The following is a 24,968-nucleotide window of genomic DNA, read 5'->3' on the forward strand; positions in this document are numbered from 1 at the left end:
CTCCCAACTATAACCACGAGGAGGTCGATCTGCAAAGCGTGTGGCTTCAAGGGCCCGGCGACTCCTGCACAGACTTCCGGAACCTACACCTGCCGACGCCGGCTCTTCGGAGCTCAACGAGAGGTCGCCGATGCCCTGCATCTCTAAAGGTACTGTTTTGCAAGTCTTCTCATCACCGTAGCTGCCCCTCTATGCCGCGGTCAGCCAGTACTGTTTGGATTTCTGGTTCACGATGCCGTGATAGCCCCGGACGGAGCTGTCGACTTCAATGAACTGTTTTTCAAGTCTATTTTCATTATTGGGATTCCGGAGAACTGTATTGTGGATTTTTATTGTTTTTGGTCTTGTTGCACAGATAGAATATTGGATATTTTTCTAAAACTGTGTGGTGTCCTTTTGTAGTGTTTTCACTGTGTTACTGTTGGTTATGTGCAAATGCTTTGCAAACTGCCTCCGAGATAAGCCTGACTGCTCGTGCCAAGTTACCAAGAGGGTGAGCAGCGGTTATTTCAGGAGTGTATCCCCCTTAACCTGAATAGGAAGTAGTGTCCCTACCTGGACAAAGGTACCTACCTCTGCCAACTAGAGACCCCCATGTCTAACAATCAGTATTGGGAAGGGGCGTCTTTAACAACTCCTTCCTAAATACCGGTTCATAATGGTTCCTAAATCCATTTAATGACTGGAAAAACATTATTCAAATTGGTAAATGAACTTAGTACATTAAAAAAAAAACGTTTTTGTGTTAGCAGGCCCTCTGATTTGCTGAATGAGAGGACTTGCGAATGCTAAAACCTTTACTAAATGAGGCCCACGATACAAAAGCAATAATGAAGGACAACATATTTTCGGACAGCAAAAATTAGAAAAAAATATACATGGGAACAGCAGTAATAATATTAAGTGATATTTGATTTGGGGAACAATAATCAGGAGCAACACTTCTGATGGATATCAGTAACTATGGCCACTATACGTGTTAGCAGCAATAAAAAGGAGGCAATACATATGATGGACTGCTATAGTCTGTAATGTTAGTGTTGTCCTGCAATTTTTGGGGACCATATATCTGATGGCCAGCAATATTTAGGAGAAGATTTCTGATTGTCAGCAACAGCTAGGGTCAGTATCCTTGGTGGCCAGCAGAAGCTATGGCTATGGTCAGTGATAATCTAGGACAACCTTTTCCATAACTTGCAATGCATTCAGATGACATTATGGGTGGGGCAATATATATAATGACCAGAACAATATCTCAGCTTGTCAGTGAGTAATGAAAAGCATGACTACGTGAATGAGTACTCAAGTTTATATAGTACACAACACAGATTATTTCTTGCTTTGCGCTATCCTTGATGGCTACCAATAACATAATATTGGTAATGAACTGTAATAATCAAGGCCATTACCTATAAAGGAAAACAGTTACCAAGGAAACAACTGTTTTTAGTCTGTCTTCAAGCTCATGAACCATTATTTTCAGCCACGGCTGCAGACTGTGCCCACCACCACCATCAGTACCCAGGCAGAATGTACAGTGTATGATAGACTTCTATCTGATGGAGTGGAGCTGTCAGGATTCTGAAAGAAGAGATTGTTAAGAGTCCAATAGTAGTAGTGAAACTGTGCCAAAGATGGATTATATTAAAACTAGGGATGTTTTAAATGTCATGGTTTCTAGATTAATTGTTTCATTGCTCCTTCACTTATCAAACACAGAGTAGCATTTTAGCGCCAGTCTGTGTTCGCTCAATAATGAATGCCACAGTGTCTTTCTGACCAGTACAATGTTAACTGTCTTATATGGTACTGTAACTCTATTTTTTTCTGTTTCAGATGCCCAGTGTGCACCCACCACCATACGGAATCGCATCAGGAAATGTAAGTACTTCAATATCTATTACCCAAGAGCTACCCAAATTTGTTAAAGTAGGTACCTGCACGATTGCTGTGGTCAAGAGTTGTATGCCACGTTTATATAATATCATGATGAGTTGCTAGGCTTCCAGCATATGGTCATGTAGAGAGGTCAAATCCTATTGCAGAGCCTACATTTGCCACCTGCCGTGGTCCACAAGCCGGATGCAGGAGGCCAAGAGACCCAGAAACCTCAGAGCTGCTCTCACTAAGACCCAGGTCAAAGGTTGAAACACAGGGATTGTAGTCCGAATGTCTTGGACTGGTTAAGGCATAGGGATGGCTCATAAGAGCTCTGTGGCCCGGATGACTTCTATTAAGGGATGTTGTTGTGAAGGAGTACATTTGGCTTGTTGATGGAGAAACCCAAAGATGTCAACATGTCGGCCATCGTCTGGAGGTGGCTTACGACTGCCCACCTTCAGTAGCTAATCGCCAAGGGATGAGAAGACTGGTATTCCTAACCTATGTAGATAAGCTGCGTCCTCTACCATTACCTTTGGGGAAACAGTGAGAACAAAGCGTGCTCAGCCGTACGTGTCCCAACAACGTAAGTGCAACCATGCTTGCTTTAACTACATATATGTGTGGTCAAGGCGGTGCTCATGGGTGGGCTGAAGAAGAAGAAGGAAGAGGAAGGATCGGTAGAAATGTGGTGAGGTAAGTAGGGCTGGGTTTTGAAGGGCTGGGGTGTAGTTTTCAGGGATGGGGGGTCCGGGTTGTTTTCAGGGCTGGGGGATCGGGACGTTTTTTGGGCTCGGAGGGGCGCGGGGTAGTTTTTAGTGCTGAGGGGTCGGTCAATTTTAGGGCTCAGGGGGCGGGTTGGGGTACTTTTTAGGGCTTAGGATGGGGTTCGGGTTGCTTTAGGGCTCAGGGGGAGGGGGTTGGGTTTCAGGAGGGAGGGGGGTCGTTTTAGGTATCAGGACGGGGCTTGGGTGGCCGTTTAGGGCTCAGGATGGGGGACAGGGATCAGAGTACTTTTTTTGGGCTGCCGGCAGGGACGTTTTTAGTGCTTGGGGGAAGGGGTTGGTTTTCAGGAGGGAGGTAGTGTTAGGGCGGGGGGCAGGGGTTGGGGGTTACACTTACCTGATAAGTCTTAACCACGCATATGTCGTTGCCATACATGCCTTTACAACACATATTTCATTGTAAAGACATGCTTGGTAAAGGCATATGCATGGTTAAGACTTGGGTGGTTACGACCGCGTGGAACCAGCATGCTTGGTAATCGCATGCGTGGCTCTGTCACACAACCGTACCTTTGGGTTCACCCGAGGTGCACTGGTAAGGCCAAAGGGGAATACAGAGAACTGGAAGTGCTACCATCCAGTTTTCTGGATCTGGGGCAGATATGACTTGGTCAGGGTGCTCATTTTGAACTTGTCCTTCCGGAGGAAGAAGTTCAAAGGGTGAAGATCAAGGATGGCATGAAGACCTCCATCCATTTTCAGCACCAGAGAATAACAGAGTAACAACCAATCATGATCTCTGATGCCCGCACACTGTCTATGGTGGAGGTTCAGGCAAGAGAGCCTGAACCCCCATCACCTATCGCTAATATTGATATATCAACCATTCACAGGACTTGGGACGGAGGTGAGAAGGAAAAGTGTCTTTGCAAACCTTGTTGTAAAAACAAACAGAAATAACCTATTTTTCAAGTTTAATGGCATTTAGAATTCAAAGAGTGGTTTTAAAAATAAAAGACACCTTATAAATTGATTTGTACAAAGTGGTAAATACCATTCACCTTCAAACATTCGATGTAGCAATTTTTGGTGAAATGGTTTCTCAGAAATAGTATTCTGTATTATGGTTAAATCATTATTCTAATAGATCAAATACAGCCACCCAGCTCAACAATTTAACTAATACACCCCACATCAGTAAGCCTTTTGCAGACACATGATGCCATATACATAATTATTGTTCAGTCTTTAATAGAACTCATGTGATCATTCTCAAAAGGATGATCGACTGAGTCATGCTTGCCAGTATTGCAAGCTGCACCATGCGAATCTCAAATATATGTGAAGTAAGTTCTTAACTCATACACTTACTTACTGGCTTTTCCTGATTAAATCAAATGAATTGGCTACCGTGGGCTATGAAGGGTCACTTGACCTTCATTCATTACAATAGTCATTAATGCTTTGCACATTGTTAGGCCTTCGTTAAGTGGTGGTCATTAAATTCTGACATCTGCTGTAACTTCTGTTACCGTACATACCGGAATTCCCAAGTTTTTGATGCAAACATTGCACCCTTGCAAATTTCATGCAGGTAAATTTAAACAGTTCCGAACATGACTAACTCTTACTGGTGAAAAAGCCAGATAAATATTGCAACATGCAGTATTTGTTACGAAGAGCACCACATATGCATGTTATGCACTATTTTTGTAGGTAAAACTCGGAATAGTATTTATTTTTCCTATTTGCGAGTCGCAAATTGCGATGTTTTGCGACTTGCAAATGGAATGTACAACTGTGTCTGAGACACTGTTTGCGATTCCTAATAGGGTCGAAAATGACCTGCCTCATTAATATCCATGAGACAGGTAGCAATTTGCGACTCATTGGGAATGGCCTACAAACACAGGGATGGTGACGTGCTGGGGACAACATACCCCCATGTCTGTGTTTACTTTTTCAATAAAGCAATCTTTTTTTTTCTACTGCAGCCCGTTTCTTTAAAGGAAAATGAGATGTGTTTAAATGTAAAAAAAAATGAAAAGTTTTCTTTTCATGTTTTAAGGGCATGCAGTGGTCCCTGAGGCCACAGCCTCCACTTAAAAATATTGTTGCGCCCATTTACAAATGGGAAGGAGTCCCATGAGGACCCCTTCCCATTTGCAAGTCACTTACCACCTACTTGAAGTAGGTAGTGAAGTGCGAGTGATTTGCGACTGCAAATGCAGTCACAAAACAATAGTACATACTCGCTATTAGGAAGGGAAACCCTTGGCACGTCCCTTCATAATAGCGACTCGCAAATGCTGTTTTGCGAGTCACCGACTCTCAAAAAAGCCTTTGTACGTAGCACAACCTTCCCTTGTGCGACCACAAAAAATGTGCATACATCTTGGGCCTTAGCCTCTTGCAATGAGGACTTAAGGCTTTCTCTTATGCACAATGGGAAGGAAAGAATGAAAGAAGTGAAATGGGCAAGGTTATTCTGTAGTAGGGGATCTCTGTATATAGTCATAATCATGTGAATAGTCCGCCCATGTGCGTGGACCCCGGAGCACTTCAATAGAAATAGTCTCTTAAATTGTCCTCTTCTGCAATCCTGTATAGACACTTAAGAGAAAATAAAAGACAAATAATGCAGCCTGAAACTAACAAGGCTACACTGGCCAGTACTTCATCCTGAAGTGGAAAATATAGCCAGATAACTATTAAATGTAATCATTTTGCTGAGTTTCACACATAGAGAAACTCCCCTTCACACAAAGACCCTTTTTTCTTTTATGATAGAGGTGAAGGGTTGGACAGACAAGGCCCATAGGCTGCCATTATGTGTCTGTAAATGGATACCATGCCTTTAAGGAACCCTTCAGAGACCCTCGGTATCCCATGATGCACAGCCAAGGACCAGTTACTTTCAGTTCTTTTTTCCGGATCCTGCTAGCAGGACCCTGGAGCATTGAGCTCTACCCTTTGAGGTATATCGTCAAATTATTTCGCTATATTATTAGTCTAAGTGTTTCACTCGATGTGTTTGGCCTTTACCTTCATTTTTCTGTCTTTTTAGGGCAGTTAGCCCACATTTTTCTTGTCAAAATGCCATCTTTGTTTGACAAGTGCCGAGAATGTGGCAGGAAAAAGGCCAAGTCGGACTCTCACAGAGTTTGTATACTCTGCCTTCCTACATCTCATGTTCCTGACTTCTGCGTCATCTGTAAAACCTTCTCCAGGAGGACCCTGCGTGACATGGAGAAAAATCGACGTCAAGGCCTGGAGCAGAGAAGACAGCAAACTACCGGTGGGACATCTGGGCATGGAGAGAGCCTTTCCTCTTCCACAGCCCATGCGTCGGCCTCTGGGGGGCTCCCCAGTTGAAAAAAGGCTCTGAAACGACACTGGTCCTATTCGACGTCGAAAGCGTCGACGTCAAAACCAGGTATGACGACGATATGCTCCCCGTCGACCCAGGGCTCTGGGTCGAAACGACGTGGAAGGTCAGCGTCGAGGGGAAGGACGTTGAGACCTCGGACAAGGTCGATGTCGAGGACATCATAGACGATGTCAACACATCATCGCCATCGATCTGGGTCCAGGAGATATCGGCGTTCGCCGTTGAGGTGACATCGCTGTCTACGTGCAGGTCGCCGTCGAAGAGGAGATCGACGTTACGCAGAAGGTCGACGTCGATGAGAAGTTTGACGTCGCAAGGAAAGTCGACGTTACGTAGAAAGTCGACGTTGAGGAGACGGTCAACGTCGAGGAGGTACCATTGGAGCTCGACGTCGAGGGACCTGTCACCCTCTGTGGACAGCCTTTCCACTTCTGTGAGTTCAAAATCACGACGGCATCGACGTTCACCCTCAAGGGGCACCGCTTCCAGAGCTTCCTCTTTGAGGCCTGCCCGCAAGCAGAGGAGGATAATTTCTACCTTAGACTCGGAGTATTCCAGGACCTATTCTCCATCCTGGTCACCGGAACCAGCTCAGCCTGTGGCTCCTCATCAGTCGCCGCTGCGGCCTAGGACGCCTACTCCTCCTCTTCCGCCTCCACCTCCGCCTCCTCCACCTCCACCGGTGGCTCCACCTGTGCCAGGGGTCTTGGCGGCACCCAGAAGGCCAAGATCTCGATCCAGGCCAAGACATTGCTCTCGTAGCCGGCACCGGTCTTCTACCAGATCTCGTCATCGTCGTCGTCATGAGAGGTCACGGTCCAGATATACTAGAGACTTGGAGTCCTCTAGTGGAGGAAGATACTTGCCTACTCTGCAGATTCTCCACCTCCGAGAGTGTCGCCTGTCGATGACATTACCATGTTTCAGGAGGTCCTTGTGAGGGGAGCAGCGACATTGGGCATTGCACTGTCCGTGCCTGCTCCTACTACATCAGTGATCTTTGAGACACCACAGCGGAAGCAAGCCTCTCGTCCTCTGCTTCCTTTGGTACCCAGGTTGGAGAAACCGGCAATGGAATTGTTCCTGATGCCTGCCTCAGTGAAATTGACACCCTCGAGGCTTCAGAAGAAATGCCGCCCTCTGGACTCGGACCCGGCATTTCTTCGGATGGACCCCCCTCCCGGATTCAGTCATAGTGGTGGCAGCGTAGAAGCAGCACGCTACGGCCCCTTTGACCACAGCTCCACCAGACAAGGAAAGCCGTAGACTTGATTCCGCGGGGAGGAAGGTCTGCAACACTGCAGCCACTTCGATGAAGGCAGCGAGCTCCACTGCCCTCCTGCACCGGTACGACCACTCCTTGTGGGAGTCTCTTCAACAGTTCATGGAACTCCTGCCTAGAGACAAACAGGAGGATTTTCAGGAGATTCTCAATGAGGGTCTGATGGTCTCTAACCAGATGATCAGTGCGGCTGCGGACAGCTCTCTCCTTGCAGCCCATGGATGTTGTCATGGTGTGACTCTGCGACGCCATACATGGTTGCGTTTCACCTCCCTGAAACCGGAGGCACAGCAACGCATCGCTAACCTCCCGTTCTCGGGTTCCACCCTCTTTGGTTCCCATGCGGACGAGGAGATAGCTCGGATGAAAGCTGATGTTGATACATTCAATGCTATTGGCTTGGAGAAGCCTATGGAGCATCGGAGGAGTTTCCGTCCCTACCAACGGCGTTATTCTTCTCAACGGTTACAACGCGGACAGGGACATCAAGCTGGACAGCAGCAACAACAGGAGAAGTTTCATTTGCAACCATTTCAGAGACGTCAAAGAGGCAGGGTTAATCAGCAGTCAACATGGGGGAACAAGGCTCCTGCTGGTACTGAGCCCTGAGGGGTTACTTCCCCATCTTCTGTTACCCACTCCGGTGAGGGGGAAGCATTCAAAATTATCTGGCAGAGTGGAGAAAGATAACTCAGGACAATTGGGTGCTGAATATTGTTCGCAATGGATACTGTCTGTGTATCACCAGTCCTCCCCCAACGATTCCACCAGTTTGTTCACAATACCTGTTGCGCGAACTTCAAGTGGAGGCCAATATGCTGTTAAGAAAAAGGGCAATAGAACTGGTTCCTCCTCCTCAAAGGGGAAAAGGTCTATAATCCAGGTTCTTTCTCATACGCAAAAAGGACAAAAACGAATTCAGACCCATTCTCAATTTGCGACAAGCGAACAAATGGATTCGCAGAGAGAAATTCCACATGCTGTCCCTGCAACAGATTTATCCTCAGCTGCATCAAGGAGACTGGCTATGCGCCATAGATCTGCAAGGCGCGTACTTCCATGTGCCAATTGCAAGGAAGCATCGGAAGTTCCTGCGTTTCCTAGTCAGCACCAATCATTACCAATATACAGTGCTTCCATTCGGCCTGATTTCTGCGCCCAGGACTTTTTTCAACGTGCATGGTGGTGGTTGCAGCGCACCTGAGGTGTTCGTTTATCCGTACCTGGACGAGTGGCTGATCAAAGTCGCCACGTTTCAGGAAGCGCAGCTACATTTCAACCGAACGGCCATTCTATTGAATCGTTTGGGTCTTCACATCAATCTGTCAAAGTCTGTCCCGACACCTGTTCAGTGTCTGCAGTACCTGGGAGCCTCCAATATACACTCAAGGCAAGCGTGTGTCCTTCGGAGGAGCGACGCTTATCAATCCTTCGGAATGCTCAGGCTCTCGCCGACGGTGAGGATGGTGTCCTCTCTCCTGGGTTCCATGGCTTCTTGTATCTTTCTCACTCCACATGCACGCCTCCACATGCGGCCTCTGCAGGAATGTCTGGAGTATCAGTTGGACCAGAAACGAGGGAGTTGGGAGGACAGGATTCAACTGTCGCAAAACGCCGTCCAGTCCCTGAAGTGGTGGTGTTCGCTTCACAACCTTCTCAGAGGGATCCCGTTCCACAAAGAGATACCGACTCAGACCATTGTCACAGATGCGTCTCTCCATGGCTGGGGAGCGCATTCGGACCATCTACAGATACAAGGCACGTGGTCCCAGACAGAGACCACGTATCACATCAACTTTCTGGAACTCCGAGCGGTTCATTTAGCTCTGAAAGCATTCCAGCCATCTTTTCAAACCAGTTCCCTGCTTGTACAGACGGACAGCACAAAAACAATGTATTACCTCAACAAGCAGGGGGGCTCAAGATCGCGCACACTGTCTCGGGAAGCACAGACAATTTGGAACTGGCTGCTGGCCAGGGACCTGACCATAACGGCGACTCATCTGCCAAGTGTGCAGAATGCACAGGCAGACACGCTCAGCAGACTTGTTCAAGAAAATCACGAATGGGTCTTAATCGACGAGGTGTAAAGAGAAATCTTCAGAAGATGGGACACTCCAGAAATCGATCTGTTTGCCACCGCAGAAAACAGCAAATGCCGAGACTTTGCCTCCAGGTTTTACCAACCGGGAACGCTGAGGAATGCACTGTGGATCAACTGGTCAAACAGCTTTCTCTACGCTTCTCCACCCATTCCCCTGATCCCAACAGTGTTGATCAAGCTGTCCCAGTCCCGGGCCAAGATGATCCTCATTGCTCCAGAATGGCCTCCGCAGTGGTGGTTCACCGACCACCTACACTGGTCTCTCCTGCCGCATCTTCGACTTCCGTGTCGGCCGGACCTTCTCACGAAGTTCGGAGGGCAGATGGTGCATCCCAAACTCTCGTCGTTGAATTTGGCAGCATGGCTCCTGAGCTAGTGCAGTATGGACATTTAAATCTCCCTCAGAATTGCATGGAGATATTAAAAGAAGCGAAAAGGCCGTCTACAAAGACTTCCTATGCATACAAATGGAAGAGATTTTGCATTTGGTGCACGTCTAAGGGTGCAGACCGTACATCCTGCAAGGAGGATGTCATTCTCCCGGACTTACTACATTTGGCTCAATCTGGCCTTAATTTTTATTCCATTAAGGTTCACCTCGCAGCTTTAACTGCATATAGGAAATGCCCTTCACAAACGTCCTTTTTCCAAATCCCAGTCATCAAAGATTTTCTGGAAGGTTTGAAGAAGGTGTTTCCTCCCAATTGGCGTCCTTCGCCTCCGTGGGAGCTTAATGTGGTGCTGTCTAGACTAATGAGGGAGCATTTTGAGCCCATTCATAAGGCCTCTCTCCAGCATCTGTCCTGGTAGGCAGCCTTCCTTGTGGCCAAACATCGGCTCACAGGGTGAGTGAGATCCAGGCTCTCTGTTGTCATGCATCTAAGGTTGTCATGAGAACTCAACTCCAACATATATGGCACACATTTCTGACCCAAACCATAAGCACAGCCGGGATTGCGTTTGCAATATTTAATTTCTTCTGTACATTTTCCTCTTGTCCATTTTTACCGTTATTTTAATCCATTAATAATCCACATGTTCACTTGAAATACTATTAGTCTTCATGCAAAGAAGCACCATTTTCCAAATTTCTAATGCTCCTGCTGGGCCATCCGAACCTCACTTCAAGAACACGACTGAAGCCAAATTCATCCAAAGCAGTTTAATAAAGTCCAATGCATTTCGGGCCTCAGGGGCCCTTCGTCAGGGAAAACTAAAAACAACAATAACACATGTTTTAATGTGACAACCAATATGTGCACTTTTAACATTTAAAGTCGCCCGCTCTTCTTTATCTCAAACAGTTGCTGTAACTTAAATACATTCTGCCTAATATCTCAGTCCTCACCAAACCCCATGCAGTTTCACATTGGTGTTTTCCTATCCTTCAATGAACTAATTACCATGCTTTCTCACGGACTGCTACCGATCTCAATCTGCTCCTTTCCTTATTACCAGTCAGGTGAAACATACCCCTCCCAAAACTCTCCTCTCCCCTCCACATCATGCTTCCCAGCCCTCCACGGACATTTTTAACAACTTTTGCTTTCTGAGATAACATTGTTCTTATTAGAGGAGAGTTTTGGGAGGGGTATGTTTCACCTGACTGGTAATAAGGAAAGGAGCAGATTGAGATCGGTAGCAGTCCGTGAGAAAGCATGGTAATTAGTTCATTGAAGGATAGGAAAACACCAATGTGAAACTGCGCGGGGTTTGGTGAGGACTAAGATATTAGGCAGAATGTATTTAAGTTACAGCAACTGTTTGAGATAAAGAAGAGCGGGCGACTTTAAATGTTAAAAGTGCACATATTGGTTGTCACATTAAAACATGTGTTATTGTTGTTTTTAGTTTTCCCTGACGAAGGGCCCCTGAGGCCCGAAATGCATTGGACTTTATTAAACTGCTTTGGATGAATTTGGCTTCAGTCGTGTTCTTGAAGTGAGGTTCGGATGGCCCAGCAGGAGCATTAGAAATTTGGAAAATGGCGCTTCTTTGCATGAAGACTAATAGTATTTCAAGTGAACATGTGGATTATTAATGGATTAAAATAACGGTAAAAATGGACAAGATAAAAATGTACAGAAGAAATTAAATATTGCAAACGCAATCCCGGCTGTGCTTATGGTTTGGGTCAGAAATGTGTCCCATATATGTTGGAGTTTAGTTTCATACGTGCAGTTTGGGCTAGGCACGACGCATTTGAGCACGCCATGACAAAATTGAAGTTTAGCATTTCGGAAGAATCTGAGGTGAAAATAAAGGTGTGCAGCTCATACTAATATGATGTCATGAGAACTCACCCAAAGTTCCTTCCTAAGGTGGTGTCAGAGTTCCATGTGAATCAAACGGTTACTTTGCACATGTTTTTTCAGCATCCTTCCTCCCTGGCGGAGAGGTCCCTTCATTCCCTCGATGTGAAAAGGTTGTTGAAATTCTACTTAGATAAGACTAAAGAGATTTGTAGATCGGTTCAATTATTTGCTAATTATGGATCTGTCAGGAATGGTCTTGCTACCTCTAAGCAGTCCATCTCTAGGTGGATTGTGTCCTGTATTCAACTGTGTTATCAGAAAGCTAACAAGACTCTAATTAGTAAGCCTAGGGCTCACTCTACCAGAGGTAAAGCGGCTACAGCTACTTTACTCTCTAACGTCCCTATTGCAGAAATCTGTAAGGCTGCCACTTGGAAGTCAGTCCATACCTTTGCTAAACACTACTGCCTGGACACTGATGCCAGGGCAGATGCTCAGGTTGGGCAGGCTTCACTGAGGAATCTACTTGCATAACAGTGGGTGTCTGTTTCTTCCACCGCTGGGGTTTGTTTTTGTGGATGGGCTTGCTATTCTATTCACATGATTATGACTATACACAGAGATTGCTTACTACATGAGGAGTAGTTTCTTACCTGTAACTCCAGTTCTATAGTAGGGGTATCTCTGTGTTAGTCATAAGCAACTCGCCTCCTGCCCGGTGGATGAAACATACTATCCTGAATGCAGCAGGCCTGGCTTTGTACACCTTCAAAAAGAACTGAAAGTAACTGGCCCTTGGCTGTGCATCATGGGATACCGAGGGTCTCTGGAGGGTTCCTTAAAGGCACAGTATCCATTTACAAACACATAATGGCAGCCTATGGGGCTTGTCTGTCCAACCCTTCATCTCTATCATGAAAGGAAAAGGGTCTTTGTGAAGGGGAGTTTCTCTATGTGTGAAACTGAGCAAAATGATTAAATTTAATTGTTATCTGGCTATATTTTTCACTTCAGGATGAAGTACTGGCCAGTGTAGCCTTGTTAGTTTCAGGCTGCATTATTTGTCTTTTATTTTCTCTTAAGTGTCTATGCAGGATTGCAGAAGAGGACAACTTAAGAGACTATTTCTATTGAAGTGCTCTGGGGTCCACGCACATGGGCGGGACTATTCACATGATTATGACTATCACAGAGATAACCCTACTACAGAACTGGAGTTACAGGTAAGAAACTACTCCTTATATGTCAGAATAAGGTACTGAGATCCTTTGACTCGGAGAGCCTTCACAAAATATGTGAGCGATTCCCTTTTGGCTTTATGTGTGAAGCAAGTAGATTTTGAAATGGACTAGATGACTATGCAACATTTAAAAAAAATACCTTATCACCTCAGAAACCTCCCTACCAGCTAATGGTTTCCTGTGGGAGTGTTTGTGTCTAAGCCTATTCATTAGAATCTCATGGCTTCTTCATTGTTCCTGTTTTAGAGAACAGTGTGGCCTTCGAAGGTATGCAGATAATTAAGTGTGCATCATCCTTATACAAATAGTGGCAAGCAATTATTTACGTCAACAACATACGTTAGTTGCACTGAGTTAATTAGTGGTAAGTGATATGCTTTTGTTTCATTGCTCTTTTGCAGATAACCCCCAATTTTGCGCAACCCTCATTTGGTCAGTTTGGTCAGGTGAGTTTCTTTTTTGATGTTTGCCTCAGCACCACAAAGCTCAATTCAGGCGGCAGTGGAGGGTTCCAGGCTGGTACATCACATCCAGCTTGTTATTGCTCTAAGGAATGTTATGTGCAATGAACAATGACCAACCTAGCTTGTCATTTTCAACTTCCAATAAATTTGTTCAATAGAGAGGTCAGTTAGGAGATATGCCTTTCCAAAATTGGTGACTAATCAGTATATAATTATATAGATAGCTGTAGTAGTGCAAGAGTACATACACGTTCCACTAACACACGGAATGCAGGAGAATGGAAAATAGAACATGCATGTGGAAAGGAGCTGTTGTGTGTTGATTTAGATTCCGTATATAGATTTCCCGATGTATGCCCTTATATAGGTACAATTCACATTGCCCTTATTTAGGCATTCTCCATGCTAACCAAATACAGGCATGGCCACCTACATCCGTTCATCAACATCACAACGAGTTCTTGGGAAACCAGACTCTTAAGCCTTTAAGACTACCCCTTGCTTAGATATTGATTTCTCCAAGAACTCATTTATTATGAATGAACATCTATTCCTTAGGGGTTAATTCATGACGTTCTTATGCCCAACTTTTACGTCAATACTGGCATTCCTAAACACCTTCGAGGTATAAATATACCTTCACTTGCCATGGCGAATCACGGTCCACGGTTCGGCTGCCTACTTGCACGACGCGGCTCGCCACGGCAAGTTCGGAAGGAGTTTGCAGAGAATCAAGCTCCAGTGTTTCTGACTCCCCTTGCGAGGTGTTAGAGATCGAGACCCGAAAAGAGATTCCAACCTTCTCATTCTCAGGTATGGAGCGGATTAGAACCTAGAGGGACTTTTGGCAAATCTTGGAAACTATAGCTAAACTAGACTCTAGCTAAACAGCACCTACTTCTCCCCTCGTACTACTAGGTTAGCTACACTGGGGTAGGATTATTTTAGAAGCACCAGATGAGCATTTTAGCCTGTGTTATTTATGTATGTATTTTTATGAATATATGTCATAGCTACAAGCCATTCTATTGCAGTATTGTTTCATCTTACTGCTAACACTGTACGTATTATACTTCGCATTCTGTCTGACGATTGTAGCAGTTCATATCTCTTGCCCGAGAAATAAGACTGTTCAATAAACCCTTTTTATTGAAACGCCCATTTATCTATTTCTGTGTAACTCTGTAGAAACGAAGCATGCTCGATTGACTGAGTGAAACAGTAATCTATTGTTTCCACGATTCTGAGATTGTTCCGATTCTAAGGGAAACAAAGTTGTCATATTTATGCTGTTGTCGGAAACGAATCCCTTCTTGTTTATTCGAGAAGTTTCTAGAGACCTCTGAGTTAGCTGGCACACACGAGTTATTAAGTTTAATGTACTCGATAGAGACATACTGACCTCAGTCCTGTGTCAAATCTATAGTGTATATTATTCCAATGCTCAGAGCCTATCAGGGATATAGGAACTACACTACATTTTCCTTCGCAAGCTGGGCAGTAATTAAAACAGACCTTAATCGGGGGGTTGGAGAAAAAATGTATGCCTCCTTACAGAGGTGGGTAAATAAAACAGACTGGGGAAAACAAACACGTTACCAGGTGCAGTAGAGGAATTAAGAAAGAAACTGGTCAATTAGTCAATCGGACTCATGCCAAAGAGCAGGTAATAAATTAAGGGAGAACAATAGGAATCATTAGAAGGAGTAGGAAAAAGGGATGATGGAATTAAAGGGAAGGAAAGAAATGATGTACTAGCCTGGAAAAAGTATATGTGCCACAGAGTTTGGGATTAAGTTTACCTTATTTGTCTATATGAGTGGGAATTTTACCAAGGAAGGCTCATTTCTTGATGCGGCAAGGTTGAAGCAGACTGTTCTATGACCCTCTCTTTCCTGGGAGGATCCAGGAGCAGATGGGATTTCAATATATCGAGTCTGCAATTACAGGATTCGTACACTTCTAACTGGTTGCTGTTCGAATTGAAAGCCACCACTGTCAGAAATCAAAAGAAGGCCCAAGTGTCTGCAGACAATCTCACAACACAAGAGAGAGACTGGCAAGTACAATATAAGCGGCTTGTTTCACAGAAATGTGTGCTGTGGGCAGGCTGGTGGGATCCCACAGGGATGTAAATGCATTTGCGCATGGTGAGTGTGGCCACCAGGTAGGATCATGGCTGCTAATTTGTACTAGTAGGCATTGTACTCTTTGGCCTAGTCAAGTCTCCACTGCTGCATGGCTGGCCTCAATTCAATGGGCAGCTCATGTGTCTCAGGGGGATTTGCAGACTGATCCTGTGCCTAGTCCTCATTTGTGAGGCAGTGCTTCTGGATCCTAGGGAGCCACTTCAGGTCGGGGTCACGGGTAGAAATTCTTCCTAATTTATTGTCAAATAGAGAAGATCAGTCTTGAGGCAGGAAGCACTCTTCTAGTCAATGCAGATCTTAGGAGTATAGCTCTTCAAAGTATGGGTAGCAGAGTCCATCACATAATAATTTTTGTAGAGCTTTACACCCCAGCCAGCCACTCAGCAGTGACAGCATTTTCATGAGCTTTCCTGGACAAGCTGGGTGGGAAGGAATGTGTGTTCCACCGACATCACAGAACAGTTTTTAATTACATAAATTATTTCTGGAAGTAATGCAGCGTGTAGGTAGTTGGTCACTGGATGGCACTCTGGTGTAGAACCATCACCGTTGCCTCAATCATTCCTAATCAGAGATATTAGCTATGTATTATCAAACTTTGTTTAGGGAACTACATAGATTTTAAATTGCAAATTCAATAGAGTAAAAAAGTCTGTACACCAAATCCTATGCCATCAAGCTTGAAGTTTATCTGTAGACAGGGGTTATTTTTTTATATTGAAGTAGGTGGAACTTAAGGTGTCCCTCAGTTTGCAAAAACTCAGAGGTGGTGGCTCGAACATTGGATTCGGCACAGAGCAATGTGAATGGTCAAATTTAAAACAGAAGAGTAGCATAGGACTTCAAAACATAGGTCCACACATTTATTGAGATAGCATTTATGTATCATAAGAGGAAGTACAAATGGCTAATATTAACTTATGAGCCTTATGTGATGATCTTATACAGGATGGATTACTTATAATGTATTTAGATTTAGAACTTCTATAATACAGTATCTTTGTAATGTATGATACATTACTGACAATGTCTATCAACTCATAACTGAAATGATATTTCCAAAGCACGAGAACAGAACTGATAATTCCTGTGAACCTATAACTAGTGTATGATGAGATCAGTAATATGATGGAATATCAAGATGTAAATGTAAATGTAGTTGAGCTTATATAGCGCACAGCTACCCGCAGTGGGTTTCCCGGCGCTTGCTTAGGGAACCCTTCCTGGTATTCCCCTGTGAGATAGCAGGGTATCCACAAGGTGAAAGTCGGGCATCCCGCCGCGAGGGGCCGTTGTGGAGATTAAGCAAGCTATTGCCCAGAGTCGCAGAGTGTGAACCCGTGAGTCGAGGACGCACCGGGGCGAGAATTATCGAGTCCATGGAATTTTTAGCCCAAGACCCACCGAGGCGGGGAATTGAACCCTGGTCCAGGACCGATCTCAGCTTCCGGGTCTGCTGCCTCTAACCCCAGAGCCACACTTCTCCACTCAAGATGATATGATATATCATTTGATGGCGTCCATTAATTTGTAACCAGGTTGAAAATGAGCTCCTTCTTCACAGCATCCTTAAACTGGTCTGTGGATATAATACTGCTGTGGTAAACCCAAATACTTTCACCGTTTCATTGCTGAATGACTGGCGGCCTAACTTGATGGAACATAAGACTGAATATAAAACGACCTCAAAAAAGGTCTACATACAATTCTGTCAAAGACAAACGTGCAGGATGTTCCATGCCCGGTGTGGGGGTCAAAGGAAACATGAAGTTTAGATCCCAACATCCACAAAACACAACTGATGATAACTGTGTAAGGGATGAAACCACATGAAACGGAATGCGCCTGTGAGCACTCATAATGAAGGGAACTCATGCAGCTGCATGAACATACTGTGTCACAGTGCCCATCAAGAAGGAAACGAAGGGTTCTGTCATATACTAAGAGGAATATTTACAAAAAAGTCACTTAGCCGATCGCACTTGCTGCGATGCGTGACAGGGAAAAAACAGGAATGCGCAGTATTTAAAAGAATACAGTGCATTCTTGTCCTTACACACAATGGGCTGCCTAGGTACAATGAGAAAACCCTGCACCATGGTGCAAGGGTGCCTGCGTTGCAAGCAGGGTTATATTTGCCCAGGAAGGGGCACCTTCCTATACAAAAACAATCCCCTGAAGCATTTTCCTCTTTCTATGTGTGCTTCAGACAGCAGCACACATATAAAGAGGAAAACATTAGGAGAAATAAAGATATTTCTCCTTGTTATGCCTCTCCTGGGGAGACATATCTTTTTGATGCATTCCCAGGGTTTACCTGTGCTTGTAAATCTGGCAATGCATCAAAATCCATGGATGCTGCATAGCAGCACCCACTCAACACCCATGGAAATACCTGCCTGGCGCATAGTAAAGCTATGCAGCGATTTGAGCTGTTTTAATTTACTTGAGGTTTATGAAGTCACATAGGGCCATGCAAGGTCGCCTTGTGCTGCTTCATAAATCTCTTTTTTGAGTTACATCGCTCTTGCACCACCTTGTGTGGTGCAAGAGTGATGCACTGGGGCTCGTAAATATGCCCCTAAGTAGCCAAGTTCACTTTGCTGGCGTCTTTAGACGTTGTAAGTCAAGTTGAGGAGAACAATACACCATAAACAACCACAAGAAAGGTTATAACCCCCATATTAATAACCCTCTCTCTCTTGGCCACTGATGTCTTCAAAAATACATCAGTTCAATGAAAGTTCCAATCTTTTCAACCACATGGTTCCGAAATGCAGGTGGTGGGTAAAAACTGCCAATAGGAACTAACGCAAACTTTAAAAATAAACACAACCCAATGTCTGTATGAACGCGCTATTCTGAGGTACGTTCTGTTCCATAAATTAATCTCACTGACCCTTGATATAGCGTCTCCAGAGAGAATATATTCTTCAGACATATGTGCCAAAGCTACCCCTTGGTTCTATAGTGAGTGTGTTTCTCTCAATACCATGGCTAGTAAAGTTCAATCATATGGTGAAAAATATATCCCATATTAAAGGCCTACTGGAAAACTGTGGGTTTTCTGGAAATTCAACCATGTAACTTACTGTGTGATGGCTTTATATTGGCTACCAGTGCAAAATAAGATCTTGTTTAAGGCAATGATCTCCTACAGCGTGGTTAGCCCACATGGGTGCTACTGAACGAATGCATCTTAAATAATAAATAAATGTTTGTATCTCACGACAAGCCATGAGCTGCGACATTCGCCAAGAAGTTCATGCCTTTGAAGCAAACAAATGGGCAGACGTATGGGTACCCATTCAAGGGAAGTGTGAAGTTGCACTAGGGAAGGATCCTCTTTAAGGCATCTCATTCAATATAGGGGCTATTGGTTCAACACATTTGTTTATATCTGGGCACTATAAGCAAACCCCAGTGTGTACATCAATTAAGGTGGAAGGCCTTCAATCAATTCAAAACGCACAATACTGCTTGATCATAAATGCCAAAATGCCTACGGCCAGACGATCACACAATCCCTCACATTATTGCTACATTAATGTGTCTGCCCCAAAAGAAATGATCATATCGTCCTGAATCCTGGTTGCCAGGTAAAGATCCATCTGTCATGTAGACACAAAATGGAAAAGGGCAGAACACGCCTGTCATATATTGATGTTCCACATACCACATATGTATCTAATATATGGCAGGGCTTACATCTAGGTGCACACAAAACAAAAGGATAGCAAAAGAGAATGAAACGTCAACGTCATCAGGCTAACACCATGGAACTAGCAATAAAAAGAAGGGCTGAGGATGTTATTGTTGGACCTTGAGTTTGTACCAAGCACATAATAGCAGAAATGGCCAGAGTAAAATCACACATGTCTCCATGGGTAAATGAGAATGGCTTGAGTTTTCCCATGGCAGAGCTGACAAAACCAACATACTTATACAAATTGCACAATTTCAGTACTTTAAGAGATCTTTTACTTGGACCCACAATATAGACTACAATAGATCATTCATCTTACATATATACATAAACAGCTAATAGTAGCTACTAATATGCAATACAACCCCTTTATTAACCGACAGCAGCCCTTTAATCATACCCAAAGTCTTAGCATTCGGACCCCTTGCTAGTCCCGAAAACCCAACAGTTCCATCATCGTTCCTCTTCCATCTCCCAGTTTTCATGTGCCATTTTCCCTTGACTAGACCTTGCTTTTAAAGTAATCCTTTGTGGAAGTGCAGGAGCACCTTTGGCAACTTCTGAGAATATGTCCATTGTGCTACTATTTTGCACAATGCTGAAGGAAATGGTTCGATGTCAACAACTTGTCTGTGACCAAGGCACTCAATTGTGTCAACAGATGCACATGTATTCACTGTAGGCCCAGGTGCAAGGAAATGTCCACTGACTAAGCAGATACTGGATGGCGGCATCATCCCCAAGTGACAATTTCAGCTGTCATTCCTCAATTCCTCTAAACTGAGGTGGCAAAAGAACGATCAGTTGGAATACTTCAACGAGTGATTGTCAGTGGTTAGACTTTTTGCAAGCATTCCTCCCATCACCCTTACATGTTTGATGACTTCCTCAATTCCCACCATGTTCCTCCCTACTAATGTGTATTTCTTTTGCCCATACGGCAGCCGCCTATAATTTTTAGACCCGACGATCTTGTGAGGCAAATCTTAGAAGCAGTATTTCACCTTCTGTACTCCACACACAAGGCTGGGTCGCAGGTATGCTTTTCCAACCCGCGTACTTTCCAGAATAGGGTTTGCGACTGGCTATGAATCCCTTGCACCATGTAATGGAGGCCGCAATAAAATGTGTGGCTCAATCAAAGGTTTGCCAATACCAAAAACAATGGGAAAAAATGCTCCCTCATCCACTTAGATTTGAATGTTTATGTAAGTTTTATTCTCCTTGAATACAGATCCGCAGATAATCTGCGCATAAACTGCCAATATGTGCAAAACATGAAAACCTTGAAGCCCACCAGACCTTTTTTTGCACTGCAGATAGCTCCAAAACATTTGATTATCTTAATATCAAACTACAGAAAGGTCTATTCTGGTTAAAATTCGACCTTCCTGCTAAGTGTGGTATAATTATGCTCAGCAATTTACACTGGACAAAACATCAAACATTTCAAAAGATTATTGCATGGAGGAAACGATTTCGATTTGGTTTCCTTGCAAGGGGTGGTAGCCAGTAATTCTCTCATTGTTTGGATTGATAGCAATCTCCGCCTACTAGAATGTGTATTTCATGCAGCTATCTCACCTGGATAGAGGAGACCAAATGCGTAATGTCATCCTTCCCTGCCCTCACTGTCAAATTTTGCTTTGAGCCAATCTCTTCTCAAAGATATGAGTACCAAATAATTGATGACACAGAGATGCCTGTTCGTTTAGCCTACCTAAGTATTAAAAAATGGCATCAAAGTAGTCTTAGTGGTCAATGTCATACGCAAAAGAATATTTTCTGTCTCTGACCCTGAAAAATTATCAGCTAGGGACGACAGAGCTTCTCGTGCACCCAGAGCACGAGTTGAGGGTACACGCGGGTGGGCTGTGTCCACCCTCTATTTTCACAGGGTGAACGCCGTTCCCCTGCCAAGAAGTTGGGCCCCACTAAATAATGTGCTGGACTCATCTCAGTGTAATTTCCAAACACCAGGAAACTTTCAGCAGCACCTGCATATTATCTGCTTTTGATAAGTGTGAGAAAGGGCCACCTTTCTTGCATTGGTATGCCCCCACTTTTTGCTTAACTGCTGATGTGCTTTTACTGAGTTTGCCCTGAGCCCCTGCCAACCAGGTGCCCAGGGCCTGAGTTCCTTCCCTAAAACTGTGTTGAAACTAAAACCCAATTGGCATCTCTGGCCACCTATCAGCCCCTATTAAATGGTACCCTCGGTACCCAGGACATGGTGACCATAAAAAGGCCCCAAAGGGCAGCAGCACTTATTGTGCCACCCTTAGGGGCCCTGTACCCTGACACCCATTCACTGCCTTTGCAGGCTGAGTGTCTAGGTACAGACTAAACAAAGAGTCGACATGGCACACATCCTTGTGTGCCATGCCCACAAGACCTACTGCCCTGGCATACCTCAGTCACTCCTCTAGCTGGATGCCCTATGCCAGTGGTGTGGACACAGGTGCATGAACCCTGTGCCCCTACAGTACCCAGGGCCATTCCAGGGCACTGTAAGTGCAGTGATGCCATTAAGAGTATATGGTGCTGGGAGGTTGTCATTACGAACTCCACAGCACCATAATGGCTCCACTGCAGACTGACAAGTTTGATAGCAAACTTCTCAGCACATTAAACCCACACTGATGCCAATGTGGGATTTATTGTAAAATGCACCACAGAGGGCATCTTAAAGATGCCCCCTGAACCCTAACCTACAATCCACGTCTGGTCTGAGTGGCTGCCTGGGCTGCAACACAGCAGACATGTTGCTGGACCCCTGGATGAAGAGCCCCCGTTTTCCTGGGCCTGCAGCACTGCACATCCTGGGCGAGGTCCTAGGTCTCCTCCCCAGGATGGGCAGGGGGAAGCTTCAAAGGCCTGCCGCCCTGGTGAGCTTCCCCAGGCCACTTGCTGTACTCAGCAACTGGCCCCCACCAGTTCTGACCCCCCCCCCCCTCTGGCGGGAAGACTGGCGGGAAACCCTATGTCAGGAAGGGGGGTGTGCCAGCCTGCGCCAACACCACCCCTCAGATGGAGGAGGCGAGGTGAAGCACGACCCCGGGCTCCGGCCATCTTGAAGATGGGGAGCCCTGCCCAATCACAGCTAGGCTCCTGCCCACCTCCCACAGGAGAGGAGCAGGCTAGGGGGTGTACCCACCCCAGGACAGGGACCTATTGGTCCCTTATCTTGCCCTACCTGTAACGCCCCTAAAGTTAGTATTTAGGGGCACCCTGAACCTTCCTTCCTCAGATCCCGAGAAGAAAACAAGAAAGAAGATCAAGAAGAAGAATACCCATCGTGCAACTGCTAACAACAGGACGACACCAACTGACTTGGCCCCAGCCCTACCAGCCTGTTGAACCTGCAACCTGCTCCTGCTTAATCCCAGCGACTCCTGCGGACAGCAACCTTGGACAAACTTGGAGGACCTGCCTGCCTTGACTCTCTAACAGACTGGGACTCTCATGAGCAGAGGCTCTGCTCCAAACGCAATACCCCTGGTGCCAGCCAGGAACCGCAAATCCAGCCCACTCTGCACCCGCCAAGCCCGGCCCGTGCCTAGTGATCCAAGACCACGAGGTCGTCCCCCCGGCGACTGGGACCTGAAGTCCAGTGCCCAAAGACCCTCCTCGACGACCCAGACGATGCCTGCAGCCTCAGAACCAGGGACCCCTCCAACCGCGACCAGCTGAGGGTAAGCTTTCCCGACGCAAAAAAGACACCCCTGCACCCGGCGCCCCATGGTCCCCTGTGCCTTCCTTTGGGGTACCTACCTCTTCTCCAAGATCCCAACTTACCGCTCAAAGTGGTGGTCGCACCTGAAGAATCTGAAGAATCTCCGTCCCCGAGCCTGCAGCCTTTGTTCACTTTTTAACTTTCCCATTGGATAACATTGAGCGCCCGACGGCTCAAAAGCACCCTGCACCCAGCCGCCCGAGTGCCGCTGGAGGTGCAACTACTACCCTACTCTACTTCCCCACTTGCCCTGAGTAAGTGACTAGGAGCTCAGCTTCCACAGCCGCGTGGCCTGCTTGCTTGCAGCCACCAACCGCAGGCCCCCTCCCCTCTTTTGGATTGCATTGGGCCTACTCTCTCTGCACCCAGCTACTCCTGTGCCTCTGAGGGTGTACCTACTGTACCTTTCCGACCCTGTGAGACCCCTGAGTCTATCCCCAGAACCTTAACTTCACCAGTCGAGAACTCTCCTGCAAACCGATAACTCACTTCCTTCCATAGGATAACATTGACTGGTTTGACTCGAAAAATCTTCTAAGTGTGAAGATTTGAAACTTTAAAATATTCACCTAAAATCAGCCGAATACCGAATGCCAAAGTACTCACCTGTGATCAGGAGAGAAGCCAGTACTGTACCTTGTAGCCCAGTACTGAACCGCAAAAGTAATCCTAACCGTGTTTACTAGTAACCTGAATTTTCTCCATAGAAAACCATTGACTGCTTTTCTGTGAAATTTCTTCTAAGTGTCTATTTTTGCAAACTTCAAATATTCCTTAAAAATCGTACCAACTACTGAAACATAACTACTTACCTGTCCTAGGTAGAGACCCCAGTACTGAACCTAGGAGTCCGTTCCTGGATTTCAAAGTAACGAGAACCTACTTTACCTGTGACTTGAATTTCCTTCCATCGGATAACATTGCTAGTTTTTCACTGAAAAGTTTCTAAGTGTCAACTTTTGAAATATCTTTATATTCTGTAAAAATCACTGCAATAACCAAAACGTTTTTACTAAACTGTTTTCAGCTTAGACCCCAGGACTGAATCTAGGATCCAGTCTTGGAGTTACAAAAGTAATATTTAAAGTAATCAGCTGCAATTATGTAGAAAAACCCATTGAGCTCAATGTTAAATTGTGTTTAGAATTGTGTTGCCTATCGCAACCCATGTACCTATTGTGCTTACAAAGTTTATTGCCTTTCTGAAAAGTAACTACCTGAGATCATTCATCTTGAGAAAAGTATATTTTGATACCTGTTGGTTCTAAAAAATAAAACAACTATATCTTTTGATATAAAAACAATTGGCCAGGAGTTCAGTCCTTGAGTGTGTGAAACCTTTTGCTGACTGAGTGTGTACAACAAAGGCTTTACACTGTCCTCTGGTACTGCCTTGCTGCTCGACCAAGCTATCACTTTGGAGAGTAAGGTCAGCCCTGATTTTAACCTCTGGGGATTGTGGTATCTATACACCCTGTACCGTACTTTGTGTCCAGTATATATAGAGCCACTTTCTGACAATAAGCAACAACGTGCAGGCAGGGACTGGGCTTACTTATTTTAGACTCCATGTGGGCCCATAACAAAGGGCGAATTTGAGGGGTCATCAGGCCTCCTTTTATTCGAGTCTCCCGATGGGAGCAGTCAGGAGCCTCACAACTTCATGCAAATGCGGCAGAGAGGAAACAACAGCTCCCACCTTCTTAGCACTTCACACATACTTAACACCTTGCGTGCGGCGCCGATTTCCCCCGAGTGCTGGACATTCCATAACTGGGTGTGGTCGTGACGGAACCATTCCGTCATCCGCACAGCTCAACCGCGAGGCATGACGGAATGGTTCCGTCACAAGCATCGAAGGGGTTAAGAGAGGCAGCTTTTCACTTTGTTCAGGCTCTGTTTACTAGATATGCATGCACTGTAAGAATGTCAGATGTGTTGGTCTCTCCCAGTATTTACACAAAATAAATGTAATTTATATAGCGTTTATTACCCCTAAGGATTTTTGCTTGTATAACGCTACTCATACCAAA

The 24,968-nt window shown here is 45.2% G+C and overlaps 1 protein-coding gene across 2 annotated transcripts in view; it reads left to right on the plus strand.

The window, feature by feature from the left end:
* Nucleotides 1-24,968, plus strand: part of LOC144781885 (galectin-4-like) — a 297,786-nt gene that overhangs the window by 233,465 nt on the left and 39,353 nt on the right. For both annotated transcript variants that reach the window (XM_078660936.1, XM_078660937.1), the window contains exons 6-7: nucleotides 1,837-1,881; nucleotides 13,281-13,325. In XM_078660936.1, the coding sequence (XP_078517062.1) occupies nucleotides 1,837-1,881; nucleotides 13,281-13,325 (90 nt within the window). The remainder of the gene's footprint in view (nucleotides 1-1,836; nucleotides 1,882-13,280; nucleotides 13,326-24,968) is intronic.

Source organism: Lissotriton helveticus, chromosome 9 (assembly GCF_964261635.1).
Source record: "Lissotriton helveticus chromosome 9, aLisHel1.1, whole genome shotgun sequence".
NCBI classification, from domain to species: Eukaryota; Metazoa; Chordata; class Amphibia; order Caudata; family Salamandridae; genus Lissotriton; species Lissotriton helveticus.